General features: G+C 43.2%; 1 protein-coding gene across 2 annotated transcripts; it reads right to left on the reverse strand.

Moving 5' to 3' along the window:
• Nucleotides 1-2,276: 2,276 nt before the first annotated feature.
• TEX52 (testis expressed 52) lies at nucleotides 2,277-24,866 on the reverse strand. 2 transcript variants are annotated; one of them, XM_044277998.1, is made up of 5 exons: nucleotides 24,828-24,866; nucleotides 18,202-18,315; nucleotides 17,663-17,728; nucleotides 9,935-10,451; nucleotides 2,277-2,727 (listed from the first exon to the last, which is right to left on the reverse strand). In XM_044277998.1, exons 4-5 carry the CDS (start codon nucleotides 10,411-10,413, stop codon nucleotides 2,457-2,459), a joined length of 750 nt encoding a protein of 249 aa, XP_044133933.1. In that variant the 5' UTR covers nucleotides 10,414-10,451; nucleotides 17,663-17,728; nucleotides 18,202-18,315; nucleotides 24,828-24,866; the 3' UTR covers nucleotides 2,277-2,456. The 2 variants fall into 2 exon arrangements, with proteins under 2 accessions (XP_044133933.1, XP_044133932.1); XM_044277997.1 differs by lacking the exons at nucleotides 17,663-17,728; nucleotides 18,202-18,315; nucleotides 24,828-24,866 and adding an exon at nucleotides 12,418-12,455.

Here is a 24,866-nt window from a genome sequence, read left to right on the forward strand (position 1 = left end):
ATTACGTGAGGGGCGTACTGAATAGCTGGCAGAATCTGGGTGCCAACCACGAATAGCAGCCATTAGAGAGCCCACAGTGGCTGTCCTGAAGGAAATATGAATGTGGGGTGACAATGTTGTGTTATTTCAAGACTAGCGGAAGCTGGATGATAATGGCATCCGCAAGTCATCATGAGAATGATAACTCAATAAACACAAGATAATGATATAACGAATGGAGATGACTCAGGGACATGTGCATCCTGGGAATATTTCTGCATTTTAATAATTTCCCAAATGGCCAAAAAGATGTGAAATATTATTATATTCTACTGAAAGACGGGCTGGCAGCTCCACATAAATTATTAACCCCCCCTGACTCGTCACATATTTGTGCACACACCTCATTTTAATATAATCTACCGAGCCATACTGTGTGTGATACTGTCTGCTGAGCTGTGTATCTAAGCTTATCAGGTGTGATACTGTCTGCTGAGCTGCTGTATCTAAGCTTATCAGGTGTGCTACTGTCTGCTGAGCTGTGTATCTAAGCTTATCAGGTGTGATACTGTCTGCTGAGCTGTGTATCTAAGCTTATCAGGTGTGATACTGTCTGCTGAGCTGTGTATCTAAGCTTATCAGGTGTGATACTATCTGCTGAGCTGTGTATCTTAGCTTATAATGTGCGATACTGTCTGCTGAGCGGCGTATCTAAGCTCATCATGTGTGATACTGTCTGCTGAGCTGTGTATCTTAGTTTATAATGTGTGATACTGTCTGCTGAGATGTGTATCTAAGCGTATCATGTGTGATACTGTCTGCTGGGCTGTGTATCTGTAAGGGGGGAATCTAAGCCTATTATGTGTCATACTGATTGCTGAGCTGTGTATCTAAAGCTTATCATGTGTGACACTGTCTGCTGAGCTATGTATCTAAGCTTATAATGTGTGATACTGTCGGCTGAGCTGTGTATCTAAGCCTACCATGTGTGATACTGTCTGCTGAGCTGATGTATCTAAGCCTACTATGTGTGATACTGTCTGCTGAGCTGTGTATCTAAGCCTACCATGTGTGATACTGTCTTCTGAGCTGATGTATCTAAGCCTACCATGTGTGATACTGTCTGCTGAGCTGATGTATCTAAGCCCACCATGTGTGATACTGTCTTCTGAGCTGATGTATCTAAGCCTACCATGTGTGATACTGTCTGCTGAGCTGTGAATTTAAGTCTCATATGTGTGATATTGTTTGCTAAGTCATTTTTTAAAGCTGATTGAGTGTGATACAGTCTGAAGAGCCGCTGGGCTCCCTAAAATCATAACTTTATTAGATAAATAGATAAAATACACATAAAACAATATATAAGAAGGACGGTGACACAAAGGTACTACATAATATTATAGGACATATGGTACCCAGACACCCGGACATTAATCATTCAAAGCTTCTTCTGGGTCAACCCCTAGAAGAAGCATTGGGTGTAAAACGTACCCCACTGTGGTCGGTATATTTTATCATTATCTCAATTACATGCTGTTACCTCTTTGTTGCTGGCCCCAGGATTAGTCCAGAGACCTTATTTTTAGTATGGCTGAAGGAATAGCCGGCGGGCACCACGTGTGCTATAAAATGATGCGGTACCTCTGTGTTTCCGTGTTATCTTAGGTATGGTACTGGTACCTAGGTCCAATAAAGGCTCAGCTCTCACATTTTGCATCTGTCTCGGACTAGACTGACTCCTTCTCTAGAATGGAATGTTCCTCCTCTCTATATAAAGCGGGTGACACCAGCCCCATCTAGTGGCGGCTGTGAATATGGCTTATTAATACCTTCTGCACTCATATACAGTGAAGGTATATTTTACAGAGAAACACATACTTTTGCACCTTGCAGTGTACTGCTGTTCTGTAGTGGGCCACTACATATGTAATGCTGTCTGCTGAGCTGTGTATCTAAGCCATATTATATGTAATACTGTGCACTGAGCTATGTATCTAAGATCCATTTGCCGGACGTATTTTCCATTAATATTAGGGCTCATCCGCTTTTGCAAAATGGAACGTCTGGCCATAATAAAACAATCCTATCCTTATCCGTAATTCGGACAGGAATAGGACTCGTTCTATATTTTTGCTGATGTCGTGGAACGAACATACGGACGCAGCAGCACACGGTGTGCGGTCCACATCTTTTGCGGCCCCATTGAAGTGAATACGTTTGTGTGCATGAGCCTTTACATGGATGTGTCAGGTAATGAGTGCTGAGCCGCATATCTAAGCCTATCAAGTGTGATACTGTCTGTAAAACTAGTGTATCTAAACCTAATGGTTATGATACTCTCAGCCCTTTAATGTGCAATATTCTCTGCTGAGCTGTGTATCTACCCTTATCTACTGTCCTGAGCTATGTATCTAAGCCTATTGCGTGTGTGTGATACAGTTGCAGCTCTACATACTGTCATGTATTTTATTATAATATCAGTTTTTGCCGCTGTTGGGGGGTCTCGCTTGGGTCACTTGTAACGCTGTCCTCGGAGTGGTCATTCGGCTGTTATAAGGTGCGACACTACGTGCTCCTCTTTGCAGCTCCCGGTATTTCTGTTCGATTTCCTGGTAGTTGGGGGACATGTTCTTTGCGGTCAGTTTTCGGGGTTTGTGGGGGAACTGGGGCACACTGTAAAATCCTGTCTTCACAGGGATGGTTGCCTCTTCTGATCCAGCTGCAGTGGTTATACGTGGCGCCGTGTATCTGTCCAAAAACATCAAAGAAAAAAACATCCTGACTCAATGTGACAATATTGAAAATAAAACCCCATGCTTATTCGCACTTAGGCTGGTCATATACATTACACTCGGCTCAGCTGAACATTCATGTGTCCCAAACCGGGAGAGGGGATAAAGCCACTTATAGGCACCTCTGCCAGTGGCTTATTTCCCATAGAACATAAGTATTAGGCACATGAATCCAACTGCCTGATCCATATCTAACCCAACGTGTGACGTCAGAGAAGAGTCAGGAGGCCCTCCATACATGTGTCCCATCACCATTCATCTAATGTGTATGACCAGCTTTATTCTACACTGACCACTGCCTCCTCTGTTTAGGCCTCATGAGCGCAACTAGAGATGAGCCAAATATTTAAAAAAATTGATTTGGCTGCTGCGCCGAATAAAAAAATAAATAAATTCCTTCCATGACTAATTACACTCCCCGTCATTGTACCCCCCAGATGCTGTGTTCATACATGATCGCGGCATCAGATATAATCCATCTTGCTTGAGGATCTGGCGTAAAATCTTGCGCAGCCCGTGATGATGTCATGACAGGATTTAGTGCGAGATCTCCAACAAGATGGTGGAGGCCAGCCCGTCATGAGCAAATGGATCAGGTAAGTATGATTTTATTTAATTTTTTACACTATTTCAGGTTAAATCAATTCGCTACCACGAAGCACAAGGAATTTCGGCTTCACAGCAAATCAAATTTATCCACAAATTTGGATTGAAGTCCACTTTGTGGACTTTGATTTGCTCAACACTACACGCAATCATATGTATTTTGTGCTCCTCAAAAAGCAGACTCACAAGACTTGCTCTACTGGGCTTGCTGCACTAAGTGGGCTTCTGAATAAGTGGAGTTTAAAGAACCGGAGTTTAAGATAAGGAGCAAGAAACTAAGGTTTGATAGATTTTCCTTGTGTGTTGTTGGCCTGATTCTAGAAAGTTCTCCAACTGCAGCAGACAGGGTCTAAATCTAGCTCAAATTTAGGCCCCTTGCAGACAAGCGATACGGAGTAGGTCCGGATGCCTTCAGTTAAAAATGCGTGATTTCGCAAGCAAGTTCATTTAGTTTTGCCTGCGATTGCGTTCAGTTTTTATCGAGCGGGTGAAATGCGCATTGATGCGTTTTTCATGCGTGTGATAAAAAACTAAAGCTTTACAAACAACATCTCTTAGCAACCATCCGTGAAAAACGCATCGCATCCGCACTTGCTTGCGGATGCGATTTTCACGCAGCCCCATTCACTTCTATGGGGCCAGCGTTGCATAAAAAATGCAGAATATAGAACATGCTGTGATTTTCACGCAACGCACAAGTGAAAACAATGCTAATGTACACAGACCCATTGAAATGAACCAGCAGGTGGCAGCAAACACGGCAGAGCTATACTTAGATAGAATGGAACTTACCATTCCATTCTAACCCCTCTGGAGAGAGGTGGGCAAGTACCACTTCCTGCAGGAAGGGTGGGGACCAACCAGTTTGTAGTTAGTCTAGCTTATCGCCTGCTAGGAGACAGGTGTGCAGGGGCACGTCTCTGCTGGACGTGCCCACGCCAGCTAGAGCACCTTAAGCACTGTTGGCCATAGAGGCCAAATCTTGAAGCCTCAGGAGCCAGGAGGAAGGTTCCCTGGCATAACCATAAGTCATACCAAAGAGAGAAGTGCAGCATACAGAAGTAACAGTATATTAAGCAAGCCTGTCAGTACAGCAGAGAGAGAGAAAGCAAGCATAGTTATTGAATAGTGTTGAGCACGAATATTCGAATATCGAATTTTTTTCGCGAATATCGGCACTTCGCTAATTTGCGAATATTTTGAATATAGTGATATAAATTAGATATTTCGAATATTCGTTTTTTTTAAGTTTTTTTTTTATTGTTATATTTTTTTCTTTCCTACTTCCCTAAAGTTGTTCTTACCTGTCCTTAGGATTCCTGGCTTCCTGGCTGCTCCAATCAGTGCCCGTTGCCGCTTCTGCCGACTTCCGTGCTCATGGAGTGTCCCCATCACCATGGGAACATCTCCATATACTAGAATGTACTGTCGGATTTGAGAATTACGTTGAAATCGCAATTCGATTTTTTCAAGTTATAATAATCGAATTTCGATTTTAACTTAAAGGCTACTCTCCTATTGAAATAGCAATGCAATTAATTCGTTATAATAATCGAATTTCGATTTTAACTTAGCACTGCTATATTCCATATTTGTTAATTCTAGCCTAATATGGAATATAGCAGTGCTAAGTTAAAATCGAAATTCGATTATTATAACTTGAATTAATCGCATTGCTATTTCAATAGGAGAGTAGCCTTTAAGTTAAAATCGAAATTCGATTATAACTTGAATTAATCGCATTGCTATTTCAATAGGAGAGTAGCCTTTAAGTTAAAATCGAAATTCGATTATTTAAATCGCATATTAATTGCGATAACAAGAATAATGACGAATATTCGATTTCGACGAATATAAAACAAATATTCTATTGAATATTCGCGAATTTTGTCAAAATCGAATATGGCATCTGACGCTCATCACTATTATTGAAGAAGCCTGCCAGTTTAATGCTAAAGCCTGCTGGGACCAAGACAAAGCTTGAAGACTGTTTCTGATGAACTTTTATTCAAGTAAAGCTGCTGTTCAACTACATACAAGGTCTGGACTCAATCTTTCTTTCAAATCCCTCAATTATTCCCCCTATTTATTGCTGCGGAACGAAAGCCTGGGGTCCAACCATATCCAGGTAGGAGGACCGTGACACACATGAAGAGACATTTATTAGGCTGCACTATATCACTCGGCATTCCTACATCTGGAACGCGTTTTATATATAGAGGGCCCTAGGGGGAGACCGTCCGTTGCAGATGCAAGCATGTAGCATATTTGGAAGCCCAGATCTTGGATCTAAATAGGCAGTTTGAAATACTTAGGGGCATTGCAAACCTGGAGAGAGGCTTAGACCTCACTGTGCAGATGTCACGAACTGGAGACTCGGAACATGCCTCCGGGACGTCAGGCACGACCGAAATACTAGAGACAATGAAACAAACAGGAAACCCCAATGTACTGCTACCGAGCAGCCATACTCTGGAGAGGCGTAACTAGCCGGACTTCGCTAGAGCCTCTGATGGTGCTGATGGTGAGAATACAGTTATAGACAGACATGGCATAAATAGACTGGGCATTCCCCCTCCGGGGAAACCAAGAACCCCCTTCCGGGGGGGGGACTCTATTTTTAGGTGGACAAACAGGGTCATCTGTCGCCGAGACAGTGAATGCCAAACAGTGTGTTGTATTCTGGGTGCTGGAGTTCGGCATATTGCGGATCGGATTGACAGATTGCTGGGTGGGGCTGGGGAAGACCCGGCGGTCATGGTACACATTGGCACCAATAACAAAGTCAGGGGGAGATGGAAGGTTCTTAAAAATAATTTTAGGGAACTAGGAGAGAAGCTCAAGTCTAGGAATTCCAAGGTAGTGTTTTCAGAAATACTACAAGTGCCACGAGCGTCACAAGAGAGACAACAGGAGCTTAGGGAGTTAAATAAGTGGCTCAGAAGCTGGTGCAGGAAGGAAAGGTTTGGGTTCATGGAGAACTGGGCCGACTGCTTTGTCGGTTACAGGCTCTACAGTAAGGACGGGCTGCACCTTAATGGGGAGGGTGAAACTGCCCTGGGGAAAAAATGATTAGACGGCTGGAGGAGCTTTTAAACTAGGATCTGGAGGGAGGGTGGGGGGGTCATACTGATAAGGGGGTAGATAGTGAGTGGGATATAGGAGGGGACAGTGGGGATTACGTGGGGGCTGGGGTTAGTGAGGAAAGTAGGGAGAAGACTGGGCAGAACTGTACACCAATGAAAAATAGAGCTGCTGGTAACAAGAACCTGTTACATACAAACATCAACCAAGGTAACCCAAACAAATCCTGGATATTCACTTTACATGTAATAGTAATTTAAAATGTATTTTCAGAAATGGCAGAGGTCTAGCTGTAAAAATGGGGGAGCTGGAGGCTATGGTACTAGAAGAACACAGATGTAGTTGGTGTGGCTGAGACATGGTTGGACTCTTCGCATGACTGGGCTGTTAATATTGAGGGTTTTACACTATTCAGGAAACATAGGGTTAATAGAAAAGGAGGTGTTGTGTGCCTGTATGTGAGGGGTGATCTGAAGACAAGTGTGAAAGAGGCAATTGTGGGTGAGGATGTGGAAACCTTATGGGTGGAATTTTAAAGGGATATAAACACTGACAAAAGAATACTTGGTGTAATCTATAGACCCCCTAACATCACAGAGGAGATAGAAACGCAACTTTATAACCAAATAGAGCGGGCGGCACAGGCTGGTACAGTGGTCATAATGGGAGATTTTAACTACCCAGATATTGACTGGGGTCATGGTTCTGCCTCATCCGCAAAGGGGAGAAGATTCCTCAACTTGCTGCAGGACCACTTTATGGGCCAGTTTGTAGAAGCTCCCACTAGGGGTGATGCTCTGTTGGATCTGGTAATTTCTAATGATGCGGAGCTTGTTGGAAATGTTACTGTTCAAGAAACACTGGGTAATAGTGACCACAATATAATGATATTCCCCCTAAGCTATAAGAGGCAAACTCTGTCAGGCAGAGCAAAGACACTGAATTTTAAAAAGGCTAATTTCCCTGGGTTGAGGGCAGAATTTTAGGGCAAAGACTGGGAGCAGCTACTGTCACATAATAATACGGAGAATAAATGGGAGAGCTTTAAATCCACATTGAGTAATTGCACAAAAAAATGTATCCCTTTAGGTAACATTTAGGTAACAAGTATAAACGGCTAAAATTGCCCCCCGTCCCTTACAGCTACTGTAAAAAGGCCAATAAATTACAAAAAAGGGCATTTGCAGACATGAATAGGCATATTCTATTAGTGCCAGCGATGTGCAAAAAACATTACGGACGTGTGAATGGCATTGGCAAATGAGGTTCAATGTGGATAAATGTAAAGTTATGCATCTTGGCAGTAATAATTAGTGGTGGCCTTGCGGTTCGCAGCGAACTTTAGGTCCACAAAAGTCCTTTTAAGGACTGGTATAGGTGTGCTATTGATAGGTGTGCAGTACAGAAGGGTGTAATACACTTATAATATACTTTCTAACATAGAAAGCATATTATAGTGGATTTGTATTTTTTGTAATTATGTTTGCTTCATGGATATGCACCTGTGATTCTGAAGGTTTTAGTCTAAATTTTCTTGCAATATATTGAGGGTAGCACCTCTTTTAGACTAAACATGCCCATCTACCTGGGGCTTCTGAGCAGAGTACGTTTGTAGCTGGTTCCTACACAGCCCTGAATATTGTAGGCTTAAGTAAGTCCAAAGTGAGGCAGTATATTTAGTGATAGGGACCCATCTGCGGAAGCCATCTTGACTCCTGGTAGATGGGCCCGACACGTATGTGCGCTAAGAGCTTCTATTTTTCATTTATAGTCAGTATTGTACCACTTTTATCTAGAATGACCCCCATTTCTTAGCTCTATTGTTTATATAATGGTGTGCAGCCATTTTGTTTTGGTGTGATATACCAGTCACCCCCCAAAAAAACAGATAGAAGCGTGGTGTTATATACCAATAATATACTTTCTATATAGTGCATTTGTTTGCCGTTTTGCTGGGTTCCCTCTGCTACACACAGTGACAAACGGTATTGGAAAAACGAATTATAACTGGTGTGATATACCAGTCGTCCCCCAAAACGACTGATAGAAGCAGGGTGTTATATACCAATAATATACTTTCTATATAGTGCATTTGGGTACAGCAGCATTTGTTTGCGGTTTTGCTGCCTTCCCTCTGTTACACACAGTGACAAACGGCAAAGAAAAAAGGGGGTCAGTCAGCACATCCCAAAGCGCAGGGGCACGTTGCTATGGCTGAGAACAAGACTGTCAAACAAAACATGCAATGCAACAGCTCACTGCAAACCAAATAAAGTACAAAATTGCGTCACAGTTGCAAATGCTATACTAATAAGTTAGAGATGCTTGGCAAATCGTTTTGTACAAAATTATTTGAGCCCGTCTGCTGCACGTCAAGGCGATCTCTAGTTAGACGGGTTCCTAACACTAAATTTTACCGGTTATGTGCCATGACAGCTACCATATAATTCAGAAAGTGCAGGTTCCACATGCAAGCTGGATCCGCCTGAATTTCTGTCATTTTTGGTGCCAAAATGGCCTCCATTATATCCACGGAAAGCAGTTACCAGCATGCATGCTGGGCCCACTCCAGACCACCCCCGGCGCCACATGGTCACCAAGGACTGCAATGAGAGTCCACACACTATCTCTCTCCTGGTGCCAGATGGCTTCAGTGAGTGAGGGGGAGCAGGCCAAGCTATATACTAACACTAATTAAAATCAGCCAATGGGGCAGACGAGCTGATCAGGAGTGCACGGCTGGGGAGGCAGCCACACCTCCAGTACAAACTGCAAAGAAAAAGGGGGTCAGTCAGCACATCCCAAAGCGCAGGAGCACGTTGCTATGGCTGAGAACAAGACTGTTAAACAAAACATGCAATGCAACAGTTCACTGCAAACCAAAATACACTGCAAAATACATAGCATCATATACAAGAGGCCTTAAACTGCGGAACAGCTGAATGTGGGTGAGGCTGCAGTGTTTTTTTGTTTGTTTTTTTCCCTGTGGCATCACTGACTTGTTTTTAGCTGAGACTTGTCTAGCATTTGTCTGCCATCTTGACAGTAGCTTTTTAACTACATATCCCATGATGCCTTGTCCGGTCATCACATAGAAAAGCTTGGCCAGGTGATATCTATCAAAAGTATAGGTATAGATCATTTCAAATGATCAGTGGGATGCCGGAGGAGAAACTGCCAAGGAGAGGTGCCCGCTGCGCCATGCGCAGCAGCACACAGCATGTCACAGGCAGTGTGCAAACTGCAGAGAGGTTTGGTTAGCAATTGCCTTACATCATCATCTCACATACATTATTAGGGCTTGTTCACGCCTGTGTTGAAGGCTCCATTTGGGGCCTCCATCGCACATTCCGCCAAACAAAGTGAAATAAAAAGTCCTGCATGCACCCGAACTGAAACTAACGGAGAAGAACCACAAACTAATTAGTGGTGATGTAAATGTGGCCTTGTTAAACTTGTCTCATGCTTCTCACCTTCTGAAACCTTCGGGAGGTAGGATATTTCCATAAGTGTCTGTAGGGGGTGCCCTTCCTTGGCTACGTATGCGAAGTGCCCTCAAATCTCTCTCGCTTCTCCGAATTCTGCTGCAGCAAACAAATTTATCCCATGTGTTCTCCTCCATGTGGGACGGTGGAGGGATGGTCTCCCGGGGTCCTGGACAGGTAGGAGCTGCAGTGATCTCTCTCCACACAGCACTGTCATGGGGTTTGTCTTGGCGTAATGTGAGGAGAGGGGGTAACCTGCTGACTTCTAGCCATGTGAGATAGCCAGGGGTGTGAGCTGGGGGCTGCTGAATCCTTAAGGGGCTCCTGAGAATCTTCATCAGCTCCAGCTTTGCATCTGTACAAGGAGGGTGCTGTATTAGGATCCTATGGATGCTGCGGGGCGTAAAGCCAGACGTGTAGACTGGGGGGTCTGATAGTAAGGGAACCAGCAGAGGAGAATAAGACATGTTGGGGCTATTCGGTTTTAGCAAGGGGCTCCTGGTACCTGGAAATAGACAAAATAACTTTACTGTCAAGGCAAGGTCTTCATAATCACCTCCACTATGCTGGATCCCACAAAAAGTAGTAACCATGTGCATCCCCCTTCTGGAACATCTATTCTTATGACTCTATGTTGTACTATCCCTTTATTATTCCTTCTAGAAGTTATGAATAAAATACTGGCAGTTTGCAATGAAGGTCCAGATGGGTGTTACCAGTTGGGTGGGTGTCTCTGCACAGTCTGACACTGGTTGCGTGGATTGGATAGTATCAGAATGTGGAGGGACCCCCCCAAACTGTTAACACCATCTGGACCTTCACTCCAAACTGCTAGTTATTCATTCATAAACTTCTAGCAGGAATAATAAAGGAATGACGCAATCACAATTAAGTGGAATGTTAAATGCCGACATTCAATTAGACTGTAATCTCCGCTGGGAAGAGGTTCATCCAGTCTTATCTGGAAAGCTTAAAGGGACGTTTCCGAGTTACGGAAAGAGTGCAGCTTGCTATGTTAGGGTACTTTCACACTAGCGGCAGGACTGATCCCACAGGGTGAACAGCCTGTCGGATCCGTCCTGCCGCTTGTGTAGTTCCCATTCACTACTCTGGGAGTACAGAAACAGCGGACGCTCGGATAGTTAAGGTCCGGATGGGACAACCCCTTTAATTATTATATAATTGTATATTGTATAGAGAGAAATTCTGGTTCTAATAAATGGTATTTTGCTGTTCAATCCACTGTTTGTTTTCAGTGAATAGAAAGATTCTTGATTACATCCAGAGGCTGAAGCCCCTACCCCTAGCTGAAGGTTTGTTACAATTGTATTCAGTCTAGAAAATTGTCTGGGCACAACAGCAGCAAAAATCTCTCTCCTGTCCTGATAGTTTGTTACCATGTGTCAGTGCAGGTCAAAGGTTTCAGTCTGTTTAGAAAAAGGAAAAAGTCTGGTACCGTGTTAGCCAATAGAAAAATAGTTTAGTGCTCTCATTAAGAGAAACAAAATAAGAGTATTGCAGGTTTGATACCTTTTAATGGCTAACAAAAATAGAAGTAATGATGTTACATAGCGAGCTTTCGAGACATCACCAGTCTTTTCATCAGGCTTACTACAAGAATATATGAAGAAACAGCAATATATATACAATAAGAACAGAGGCATGGGGGGAATGAAAAAGAAAAAGAAAAAAGAAAAAACAGAGCAACATATTAAAGATCTTGAGAATGAGTCCTTAATTATCTTACAGATAAGGGGTGTGAAAGTTTTATGGTCTCTAAATTGATGTTATCTCAGAGACCTGGTGCCCCGACTATGTCTTCAGATATTGTAGTGTGTCATAAATCCCGGGGACAAATTCAGTCCAGTATTCAAAGTGTCAAGCAGTGTTATAAATTTGTATTCCCAAATTCTTCTAGCTTTTTGGGATTTGAAGTTACCTTTTAATATGAGAACTTTCATATGTTCTACATATGAGAGCACTAAACTATTAGTCTGTTTAGAGGATTGTCTACAGTGGGGTTATTTAGACACTGATGGATGTAACCTCAGCATCCACTGTGCTTGCCTCTGCTTTATTTGGGATCGTACTGGAAGGGCAATTGTGCCCCTAAACCAAGTAGTGACTCCATATACAAACATGGCAAGATGCTGCTGATTATAATAAGACACAATATCAGGGGCCCACAACCATTTGTAACCCAGCTGTCGTCTTATGCGCAGCCTCTGGCACAAGAAATAGAAAAAATGGCATCAAACAGAAGAGGCATCAGATTCCTAAGAGAAAACTGCTGGAGATGAGAGCTCAGACTGATCCCCCTGGGACGAGGCATGGGATTCAGCCATCATTAGACAGAAATCTCATCTAAGGGCTGAGAAACAGCATTTCAAGAGAAGATTGGGAATGAGGAGCCCTGGGGAATGAGCTGCCGTCTGTGAGAGCTGGGCACATGGGCACATAGACGATCATACCTTCACAGGAACTGGGCAACCTATTCATCTTCTATACACGGCCACACCTATCTGTATAGAATATATGTAATTCATGTTATACCCAACAGTATCGTAAAAAATACAACTCTGACCTTATGATACGTCAATCTGTCATACCATTGAAACCACTGGCAGGTGAAGTGGGTAACATTGGTCACCTGGTGGCATCCGTCAAGGGTTGATGTGTTGAAAGCAGAAAACATGGGCAAGCATGTGTATCTGAGCCAGTTTGGCAAGAGCCAAGTCATGAGTATATACTGTATACTACAAACCGGATTCCAAAAAAGTTGGGACACTAAACAAATTGTGAATAAAAACTGAATGCAATGATGTGGAGATGGCAAATGTCAATATTTTATTTGTAATAGAACGTAGATGACAGATCAAACGTTTAATCCGAGTAAATGTATCATTTTAAAGGAAAAATACGTTGATTCAAATTTTCACGGTGTCAACAAATCCCCAAAAAGTTGGGACAAGTAGCAATAAGAGGCTGGAAAAAGTAAATTTGAGCATAACGAAGAGCTGGAAGACCAATTAACACTAATTAGGACAATTGGCAACATGATTGGGTATAAAAAGAGCTTCTCAGAGTGGCAGTGTCTCTCAGAAGCCAAGATGGGTAGAGGATCACCAATTCCCACAATGTTGCGCAGAAAGATAGTGGAGCAATATCAGAAAGGTGTTACCCAGCGAAAAATTGCAAAGACTTTGCATCTATCATCATCAACTGTGCATAACATCATCCGAAGATTCAGAGAATCTGGAACAATCTCTGTGCGTAAGGGTCAAGGCCGTAAAACCATACTGGATGCCCGTGATCTCCAGGCCCTTAAACGACACTGCACCACAAACAGGAATGCTACTGTAAAGGAAATCACAGAATGGGCTCAGGAATACTTCCAGAAACCATTGTCAGTGAACACAATCCACCGTGCCATTCGCCGTTGCCAGCTGAAACTCTACAGTGCAAAGAAGAAGCCATTTCTAAGCAAGATCCACAAGCTCAGGCGTTTTCACTGGGCCAGGGATCATTTAAAATGGAGTGTGGCAAAATAGAAGACTGTTCTGTGGTCGAAGTTCTTTTTGGAAATCTGGGACGCCATGTCATCCGGACCAAAGAGGTCAAGGACAACCCAAGTTGTTATCAACGCTCAGTTCAGAAGCCTGCATCTCTGATGGTATGGGGTTGCATGAGTGCGTGTGGCATGGGCAGCTTGCATGTCTGGAAAGGCACCATCAATGCAGAAAAATATATTCAGGTTCTAGAACAACATATGCTCCCATCCAGACGTCATCTCTTTCAGGGAAGACCCTGCATTTTTCAACAAGCTAATGCCAGAACACATTCTGCATCAATCACAACATCATGGCTGCGTAGGAGAAGGATCCGGGTACTGAAATGGCCAGTCTGCAATCCAGATCTTTCACCTATAGAGAACATTTGGCGCATCATAAAGAGGAAGGTGCAACAAAGAAGGCCCAAGACGATTGAACAGTTAGAGGCCTGTATTAGACAAGAATAGGAGAGCATTCCTATTTCTAAACTTGAGAAACTGGTCTCCTCGGTCCCCAGACGTCTGTTGAGTGTTGTAAGAAGAAGGGGAGATGCCACACAGTGGTGAAAATGGCCTTGTCCCAACTTTTTGGGGATTTGTTGACACCATGAAATTCTGATTCAACATATTTTTCCCTTAAAATTGTACATTTTCTCAGTTTAAACTTTTGTTCCGTGATTTATGTTCTATTCTGAATAAAATATTAGAAGTTGGCACCTCCACATCATTGCATTCAGTTTTTATTCACGATTTGTATAGTGTCCCAACTTTTTTGGAATCCGGTTTGTACTACAGAACCAAGTCATGTGTGTATACTGTATACTGCTACAGGACCAAGTCATGTGTGTATACTGTATACTACTACAGAAGCAAGTCATGTGTGTATACTGCTATAGAACCAAGTTATGTATATACTGTATACTGCTACAGAACCAAGTCCATGTGTATATACTATATACTACAGAACCAAGTCATGTGTATATACTGTATAATGCTACAGAACCAAGTCATGTGTATATACTGTATACTGCAGAACCAAGTCATGTGTATATACTGTATGCTCTTACAGCACCACATCATGTATATATACTGTATACTACTACAAAACCAAGTCATGTGTGTATACTGTATACTGCTACAGAACAGAGTTATGTGTACATACTGTATACTGCTACAGGACCAAGTCATGTATATATACTGTATACTACTACAGAAGCAAGTCATGTGTGTATACCGCTACAGAACCAAGTCATGTGAATATACCGTATACTGCTACAGAGCCATGTGTATATACTGTATGTCTGCCATTTTGGCAAACTGCTTATATCTATGGGCAGGGATAACAAAGGGTAAACCTTCCCATATATCTGTAGAGCGCACCAAAGCAATCCAATGTGCATGAACTAATTATACATGTCTACAGTACGCTCCTTCACTCCCCCTAGTGGTGGCTGCAGGCAGCTAGTATATGTCATTTTATTCAAAGGTTTTGCATGGGATTTAGAACTTTGTATAAGACAGCTATAAAAAGTATATTAAAAAATGAAATGTGTTCTTCAAGACTTGCACATTATAATTTCCAGGACAGGTCATCAATTTGTGACCATGGGGGTCCTACACCTAGGTGGATATTCACTATCAGTACATGTGGAGAGCTGCGGTGTTTGACATCTGTCAATAAGTCTCTTTTATGGGTTAACAGATTGTGCTATGAATTCTGCTATACTGGATGAGTACAGGATAGCTGCGGGCAGGTCTTCTCTGGTGGTCAGTAGCTTCATAGTAAACTGACTTTTTGACCTATTGTCCATGATGAGTGATAAGTGGTAATTTACTGCACTCTCTTCTCTTTAGGACATCTACTGCCGCCAGCAGTGTGTGTATGGACTTGGACCCTTCTCAAGTGAGTATTTTTGTTAATAGAAATTGACCATAAAAATGTATCTGAACTCTAGGTTTAGACTAACCTGAAAAAAACTAATTATCTAGTTGTGTTCTCTCTGCAGGTTATCCTTGCTCTGTGGAGGAGAGAAACCTACAAGCCTCATTTACTCCCTGCGATTCCTCCCATCTACAATCTTCATGATGAAAGTGAGTGATTTTACTGCCTATCTGTCACGGATGTACCGAGACATAAGGACGATCCTGCGACAGGAGGCAGGAGATCTGTGAGACTGGCAACACGTGGTTTGATCTGACATGTTTTCCTTTTGGATCAAATGACGTCTGTGTTGTTTCTGGTGCTTGCCACTCCTTTATTCCCCAGGTGTGGCTATTGTGGTCATTTAACCTTCTCTATTTATTGTTGTTTCTCCCACTATGCTATGCGGTTTATAGCATCTGTTTGACTTGTGGTTAGCTTGTGTTTGGTTCTCGGCTAAGTTCCTGGTGCTACCAAAGCTTCATTGAGGAGAAGTGTTTCGTTTCCCTTTTGTATTTTGTTTATATACCGGATTTTCCGGCGTATAAGACGACCCCCAACTTTTCCATTTAAAATAAAGATTTTGGGCTATACTCGCCGTATAAGACTACCCCTGAATGCCCAGCCCTCCCTGTCTTCAAGACGATCTTCGCCAGTCCAGGGAACTGACTGGGATCTGTGGATGGCACTGTTATTGGGAGGGGGATCTGTGGACGACACTGCTATGGGGGGGATCTATGGATGACACTATATAGCATCTTATGCTATATGTGTCATCCACAGATCCACCCCATGACAGTGTCATCCACAGATCCCCCTCCCCTAAACAGTGCCATCCACAGATCCCCCTCCCCTAAACAGCGCCATCCACACATCCCCCCCCTAAACAGTGCCATCCACAGATTCCCCTCCCCTAAACAGTGCCATCCACAGATACCCCTCTCCCCTAAACAGTGCCATCCACAGATTCCCCTCCCCTAAACAGTGCCATCCACAGACCCCCCCCGACGCTCACAGGAGTACATTTATAAACTGTAATCGGTAACTTTAACTTTACTCATCACTCATCTGTTTACTAGGATACCTTACTCTTAGCTCCAGTAACAGCAGGCAGTGCAGGCGGCGCTCACTCACTGATGTCACGCGCCTGCGCCGCCTAGTGGGAGAGGCAGGCACGTGACATCAGTGAGTGAGCGCCGCCCGCACTGCCTGCTGTTACCGGAGCTGAGAGTAAGGTATCCCCTAGTAAACAGATGAGCGATGATTAAAGTTAAAGTTACCGATTACAGTTTATAAATGTACTCCTGTGAGCGGCGGGGCCCTGTATATTCTAACCGCCAGACAAGCATCCCCGTCGCCATGGGGACGCCTCAGGGTTAGAATATACCATCGGATTTGAGTTTTCACGATCTCACCGAGATCGTGAAAACTCAGATCCGATGGTATATTCTAACCCCCAGGTTAGCGTCCCCGTCACCATGGGAACGCCTGGGGGTTAGAATATACCATCGGATCTGAGTATACCCGGCGTATAAGACAACCCCCGACTTTTGAAAATAATTTCTAGTGTTAGAAAGTCGTCTTATACGCCGGAAAATACAGTATATGTGTGTGTTGCCTTTCCCTGTTGTTTGTCATCAGGCCTGAGTGAGACTCCTGTTCATCCTTCCCTTTGGAGGAACAAGTAGACTCAGTCCTGACATTAGTTCCAGGGTCCTATAGGGTGAGATAGGATTCTAGGTATCCAGTGTATGAACGTGCCTACTTTTGGAGCCTGTTCATACTGGTGGTCTGTCAGGACTAGAGTTAGGGTTTTCTCTAGGAGGTGTCCATCTTCCTTCCCTAGTTTCCAGGCCTTATTCCGGTATCCCCTTTGCCTCCTATGATTGGTGTGGTGTTTTTCTCTTTATAAGAGATTCATTCATGATCTGTGCTTAGATGTGAAGGATTTATAGGAATGTCTGCACCCAGGAAGACAAGAGAGAGCAAAAAAGAGGCAGAGACATCCAGGAAGCAGGAAGATGAAGAGCAAGATAAGACTATTAAGAGGGAGTCCCACATGGAGGAAGAAGAAGAAGAAAAAGAAGAAGAGGAATAAGACATAGCAGGTGGATGAAGACTCAGGAGGATGGAGAGACAAAGAAAATTGGAGGAAAACATCAAGATTCTGAAAAAACTTCAACATAAGACAGGAAGAAGACAGAAGATTCGCCAGCAGTATATCCTCTGGTATATCAACACCAACCTCAGAGTAAGGAAAAACATCACCTGGACCATCCTCCTCATGACATTTTTCTGCTGAAGATCTAAGCTGATAACATCATAAGCAACAATAATAATGATAATAATAAGAATTATTAATAATAAGAAGAATATGATAATTGTTAGGTCAGAAAAGCTTCAAATCTAGTAGCAATAATAAGGCTATCGTAACAATACCAGCTGTAGTAATAGAGCATATAACTATAATAATAAGAAATAATATTCATTATACAGTATGATAATGATAGGTAGGAACGTAGAAATAATATTAGGGGGTTAGATCCAGGGTTCTAGGACTGATTGCCTTTTCCTGGGAGATTTAGGCATAGGGACCTTCATACCATTACTGTAATAGTCAAATAGTATAGCATATAATATAATACTAGTAATTCTATAAATATAATATAATCCAATAGTACTAGTAATGATAATACTAATAGCATAGTGATTAAAAAGAACAGTAGTAATAAAAATAGCAACAGTAGTTTAGCTAATTATATATAATAATTATTAATAAATTACCTGTTAGCAGGTTTGATCCAGGTTCTAGTCAAGTTTTGCCCTCAGAGCAGGAATGAACAAAATGTGTCCAGGGGTTCTGGCCTTCTTCTGGATCAAAAGATAAAGAACTGATACCTAATTTATAATAATAGCAAAATATCAATAGAAATATTAACAACAATAATGACAGAAGTGAAATAGTAATAATTTAAAGGGGATTTCTGGGATTTTTATATTGATGACCTATCCTAATTTATAATAATAGTAAAATATCATTACAATTAGTCATAATATAATAGAAATAAATCCTTACAGTACCTATCGTATTATAGCATAGTATAATAAGGAGAATGATAAGTATAATATGAAAGTATATTATAAACAGATAATTATAGGACAGTAATTAGGCAGGGGACGGGGCAGTTCGGGAGCTCCGTGTGTCCTACTGTTGGTGTTGCTGCTGCTGAGGAACGAGGTAAGCATTTGGAGTTCGTTTTTTTTACTGGGCGTATTACAGTGAGGGGCACAACTGGGCATATTACTGTCAGGGGGCACAGCGGGGCATATTACAGTGAGGAGGTACAGCTGGGCATATTACAGTGAGGGGGCACAGCTGGGCATATTACTGTCAGGGGGGCACAACTGGGCATATTACTGTCAGAGGTACATAAATGGGCATAACTACTATGAAGGGGCACAGCTGGGCATATTACTGTGAGGGGGCAAATATCTGGACATAACTACTTTGAAAGGGGAACATAACTAGTCATATTACTGTGAGGGGGCACAGGTGGACATATTACTGTGAGGGGGCACATATCTGGGCATAACTACTGTGAAGGAGGCACATATCTGAGCATAACTACTGTGAGGGGGCATGTATCTGGGCATAACTACTGTGAAGGAGGCACATATCTGATTAACTGCCTGAGAAGGACGCTTAAAATGATACATTTATTATATAGATATTAAAATATAGTGGCTACCCGCCAACAGTTCAATTCAGGCTAGGTGCTATAGGGTAGTGGATTTGTAACATCCCAGAGTATGTCACTAAAACTCTGTTCACCCTGCTACATGATGTTAAAGCGTAAATGTGTTATCATCTGGTGTAATCTGACATTACATTTGTATTATATGGATTTGCTATGACTGTTTGATGTAAATTGCTGTAATTATTTATGTACACCAGTAGGTGGCGGCAATATGCAGACAGTCTATAGGACAGTTTGGTATATCTAGGCTGGAATAGTCCATTCCAGGCTAGCTCCCCCCCTTTTCTGTGGAGGAATGGAATCTTCCCATTTCCTACCTCATAGGGAGGAAGGAAAGGTTAGTCAGTGTGAAGTTACCAGCCCCCCTCCTTGGGAAGGCTGTGTTGGTAGGAGCTCCCAGAATCAGGGATCCCAACCCTGGATCCAAACTCGGCTGAGGTTCCAGATCCATCTTCCAAGCATGAGTCATCTACCTCAGCTGGACGACCAGAGAGGCAGCATCCACAGAACAATAGATCTCCAGGAAGAAGACACCATACCCTGCGAGCTGTCCTGTGAGTACCAAATACTAAGTCCAGGAGAAGCCTCCTCAGCTAGTCAGGCCCAAACCAAGCAGAATACAGACAGAGCAGAAGACTAATACCTGCCAGATCTATAGGCGTATGTACCAGATGCAGAATATATATATATAAATTCCTGCCACATATTGCCAAAACCTGCTGGGACCCAAGACTAAAGCTGTAACTTGTACGAATTTAAAGCTGCATTAGGTAAAGACAAGTTGGACTTTATTATCAGTCTGGATCTCAATTATTTCATCAGAACTCCTATTAACAACACTCAATTTGTTGCATGTGAGCCAGGATACAGGAGTCCAGCCGTACCAAGGTAGGAGACACCGTTGACACTGCATAGAGACATTAATCCCCCTCTGGCATTCCTCACCTGGTATATGAGCTATACCATCTTAAAGGGCCCTGCTATAGTACCTGCGCAAGCTGCAACTGGCGTCACAAACTTTTACACATAGAAAACTGACCCACTGCATAGCAACCCCACTGACCCAGTGTCCTGCTCATTGCAGATTGTTAGCATCAATATCCAACCACTAGCCCCATTGTCACCAATGAGTAAAACAAACTGTGCGGTGTTACTGTGGAAGTGTTACTGTTTCCTTCACAGGTTCACCACACACATTCAGATACTGTATTCACTTCAATTAAATTTTTTCCTTGACCCAGTGGAAGGGGTTAAAGCTACAGTCTGGAACAAAGGAAAGGCCTTTTACGTAACACCTCCATTTCTACTTGGTTAAACACCAAACCTTTGGGTACCTTCAAATGCGGCAATTGCATAGCATGCAAAGCGATTAAAAAAGGTGAAACTGTAAAATGCACAAGCCACACTTAATCTTTCCTGTGTCACTTGATAGCTAGTTATGCCAGTTAACTGTATAGCCCACTTTAAGCGCTGCACTTGTTATGATGGGCGGCATTAAAGGGAATCTGTCATCAGGTTTTAGCATATTAAGCTGTTACCATTGCAATGTTCAATAAACTACCTTCTTTCTAGCAAGGGTCTTCTTTCTTTTTTTCGGTTATGCTAATGAACCTTCAAGGTGCCCAGGGGGGCGTTATTCCTCTCCTCTAGAGCCCAGTAACGCCCCCCTGCAGTGCCCAGCCCGCCTTAGTTTCAAGCCCAGCCCGCCTTAGTTTCAAGCCCAGCCCGCCTTAGTTTCAAGCCCAGCCCGCCTTAGTTTCAAGCCCAGCCCGCCTTAGTTTCAAGCACAGCACGCCTCCTCATAAATACATTTCCTCCCACAGCAGAGCTGAACGGCGCCGCCCCCTCCGCTACGTCATATAATATATTCAACATATGAACCTTGCTTCATCCTTTCTTGCGCATGAAATCTTGCGCATCCGCAGTATCGCCGACTGCCTGCGCCTATCTGATCCTACGGCTCCTGAGGGAACACTACGGATTCTGGATTATGCCAAGATATCTCAAGTTCATTGAGATATCTGGACATAATCTGTTAAGGGGGCACAATGCTGGCATAAATACTGTGTGGTGGCATAAAGGGGGAATAATTATTATGTGGGGGCATTTAGGGGACTGGGTGGGATTAGGTGTTTAGTTATGTTTTGGGCAGAGTTAGAGGCATGGCCTAATGCGTAAAAAATTTGCCGAGGCGTGCTTTGTGCGCCACACATAGTGTCCCTCTTCCTTCTTTTCTAAAGTTGGAAGGTATGGTGATGGTTTAGGTAGGTGGTGGTGTCTGAGCTGTAGTCCCTAGCTCTGTAGCTCTGCTGTCTTGTTGCACAGATGCTTTCTTGAAGCAGGATTAAGTTGTTCTCACAGGAGAAGAATATCTGGTTTGTAAGTTTCCCCCTGGAGCATTGATCTCAAAGTATGATACTTCTGCTGTTTAGGAATACTTACTACTAGTAAGAATTCCTATACAGCAGAAGTCTCATATTTATTTATATTTTTTTTTTAAGTAACTGGCCGTGCAGCATTATAGTGTAGTGTTTAACATTCTTGGCTGTAATGTAGAAGGTTGTGAGTTCGAATCCCGCCAGAAACTTTTCATAAATAGAGGCTAAATTACATTTAAATACACTGACTCGAGCGTTGTGCTCGAGCACACGCGATATTCGGCCGAGCATGCTCGATCAACACTAATAACATTGCATAAATGATTGTAGATCCCCAGGTCTGGGGTACTGTATAGGGCACTATGCTCCATACATTGCTGCTTATGCTGGAGCTATACACTATGAGTTGGGCATATATTACTTTTTGCCATAGGGCCCTAGAGAACAGCCTTCTAGAGTTCTCCTGATCAAGAATTGCTGGATACTACAGCATTCCCGCTGTACCCCATTGACTATAATGGGGTCCAGCAGAGATCTGGCCGCCACCCGGAAAATATGCAGGGAATCGGCCGGACAAACACTGCTGCGTACAGTGGTTTTTGTCCGGCCGATTCCCGGCTTTGTTTGCTGGACCTGCTGACTGGAACACCCCAGCTGTAGGTGTGGAAGCAGCCTAAAGCTTTAGGCACACAGCAGTATATTTAGCGGGTATTTTGCTGCATTTCCACACCAAAATCAACATGTGTTAATTGCGAATTTTATTGTGGATTTTCCCCAGATCGCACCCTTTGCTTTGCACTGAAAATCCAGAAAAACAATTGCCATGCTGCGGATTTCGAAATCCTATTTCTGCACAGAGTACATGAGATTTTGAAAATGTCATCTACATAGCTGGTACAGTATTACGCTGCAGACATGGACCATGTAAATATACCCTAAGAGAATCGCAGCATTATACACACAAAAATCTGCATAAAGTACACTGCTGTGTGCATGCTCCCTAATGTGGCTGTTGAGCGTGCAAATCCTTGATACCGTAGGTAGACTGCTGCCTCCAGTTTTACTAGTGTTATAGAGCCACCACCTGGCCACCTTAGGTTACTGCAGGACTTCACATTATTGAACAAGCGAGCAAATGGCAACCTTTCCAATATCTGCACATTTCCTTACGTCCCAACCAGCAGCACAAGTGGGGAGTTCTCCCCTGTGAAACTGGTAGGACAGGTGGAATTTTTATTAATTAAAATTGCTACCAAGACAATTAAACAATTAACTCACCCCCCTATAAAGGGACGCCCTGCCCTTAAACCAGTGCTGTCCTTGTCGGGGAAAAACAAAGGTCTAAAGGCCTCTAAACCCTCTTTGAGTAGATGGGTAAAAGAGGCAATCCATGAAGCTTTTCTAGCTCAGGGGCTGGCTCCTCCATCCTTTGTCACTGCCCACTCTACAAGGGTAGTATCTACTTCGTACGCGGAGAAAAGTTTGGTTCCGCTGGAACAAATCTGTGCTGCAGCCTCTTGGAGCTCCCACAGCACCTTTATAAAGCATTACCGCCTAGACTCTAGGCGCTCTGACTGCCGCACGCTCATAATTATTATTTTTTTTTTTTAAAGAGAACGGGGAACCTTCCTAATTTGTCTGTTGCTCCTTGCTAGGTCCCCACTTGTGCTGCTGGTTAGAACGTAAGGGAAGAGTTAATTTGAACGTAAATTTGTTTTCCCTTAGTCCTAACAGCAGCACACAAATTTCCCACCCTTTTTTTGTTTGTGTACTTGCTGATAAAGCACTGGTTTAAGGGCAGGGCATCCCTTTATAGGGGGTGGGTTAATTGTTTAATTATCTTGGTAGCAATTTTAATCAATAAAAATTCCACCTGTCCTACCAGTTTCACAGGGGAGAACTCCCCACTTGTGCTGCTGTTAGTACTAAGGGAAAACAAATTTACGTTAAAACTAACGCTTTTCCCAGCTACCTGCTTTTGCCACATGCTGTAATGACACTTGTGCTGCCAGACATGTAGCTTCAAGCTCTTGATCCCCAATGCAAAAATGGAAACCAAGCCCTTGCCAATTATAATACTGTTGTCATAGAGCATTCTGGACCCCTAAGACACCAGCTACACCCCAGTGTGTACTAACCACAAGTTCCCTGGGCTGTTGATGACAAAATGTGGTGTTTGACCTTGTCACAGCCCGACCCCCTCTTCCTGCTATAATCTGCTGCAGGGTTATTATTGGCTCTGTGCCCTCCTTTCCCATGACAGGCTGGGCCTCCATTTAGCTGCTGCCATGCAAGCACTAAACCTAGGCCCCTGCGGTGGCCAATGGTTGCAAAATTTTGCAAGTCAACAGAGGTATTAAAAGGGTTTTCCATACCTCCATTTTCACCCAGGCAGCCTCCTGGAGCAGTTCATGCTCTGATGATCTCCTTTGCCCTGGGCTAAATTGCGCAGGGCAAAGGCATCTTTTGGAAATCCGGTGATGTACTGGCCTATCCATGGGGCTGCCAGGAAGCCCGGTGACGATTAGGATATGTTGTAGAATTTGCAGTAGGGCCACATGGATCCACAAAAAGATAGAAATGAATGGGTCAGCATGGTATCTGATGCCAGGGGTACACCTAGCCTTTCTGCTGCCTGAGGCGAAAACTGAAACAGTGCCCCCCCCCATGCCAATTTCTTTACCTAACCCCTTTGCCACAGTGAAAGCGCTCATTGCCCATGGTCCTTTCTCTGCTCTCCTCTTGCCCCTACCTTGCTGCCTGAGGTGATCGCCTCATTGGTGGTGAACACGGATAAAAAAAATTGTGTTGTGTAGGAGGCCATATGGCAATTTAAATTTTTGGCTACATTCACAGTTGCGGTCGGACATCTGGCATAAATGTAGTCAGTCTACCAGTCAAAAAAATAAAAAATAAAAATCGGTGCATGCAAACCAGCCAGATACCATTATAGTTACTGGGTATCAGTTTTCGCCTCACGCCGCATAAAGGCTAGGTGTACCGCTGGCTATCAGCATTTTATGCAGATACCATGCTGACCCATTCATTTCTATCTTTTTGTGGATCCATGTGGCCCTACTGCAAATTCTACAACATATCTTAATCGTCTCCGTATTGTGGAAGAGAATAGTCTTTTCTATTGAATGCACACGGAAGGTATCTGGCAGTATATGGTCATATCCAGCTATGACATTGGCAAAGAAGCAGATCAGTCGCCCTGTGCAGCCCTCAAAACATCAACTTGTACCACTGCCCTTCATTCAGAAGTACTCACCAGATTAGCTGAGGACAGCCGCTCCCATGATCACCTGAG

The sequence above is a fragment of the Bufo gargarizans genome, chromosome 2 (assembly GCF_014858855.1).
Source record: "Bufo gargarizans isolate SCDJY-AF-19 chromosome 2, ASM1485885v1, whole genome shotgun sequence".
In the NCBI taxonomy this organism is placed as follows: Eukaryota; Metazoa; Chordata; class Amphibia; order Anura; family Bufonidae; genus Bufo; species Bufo gargarizans.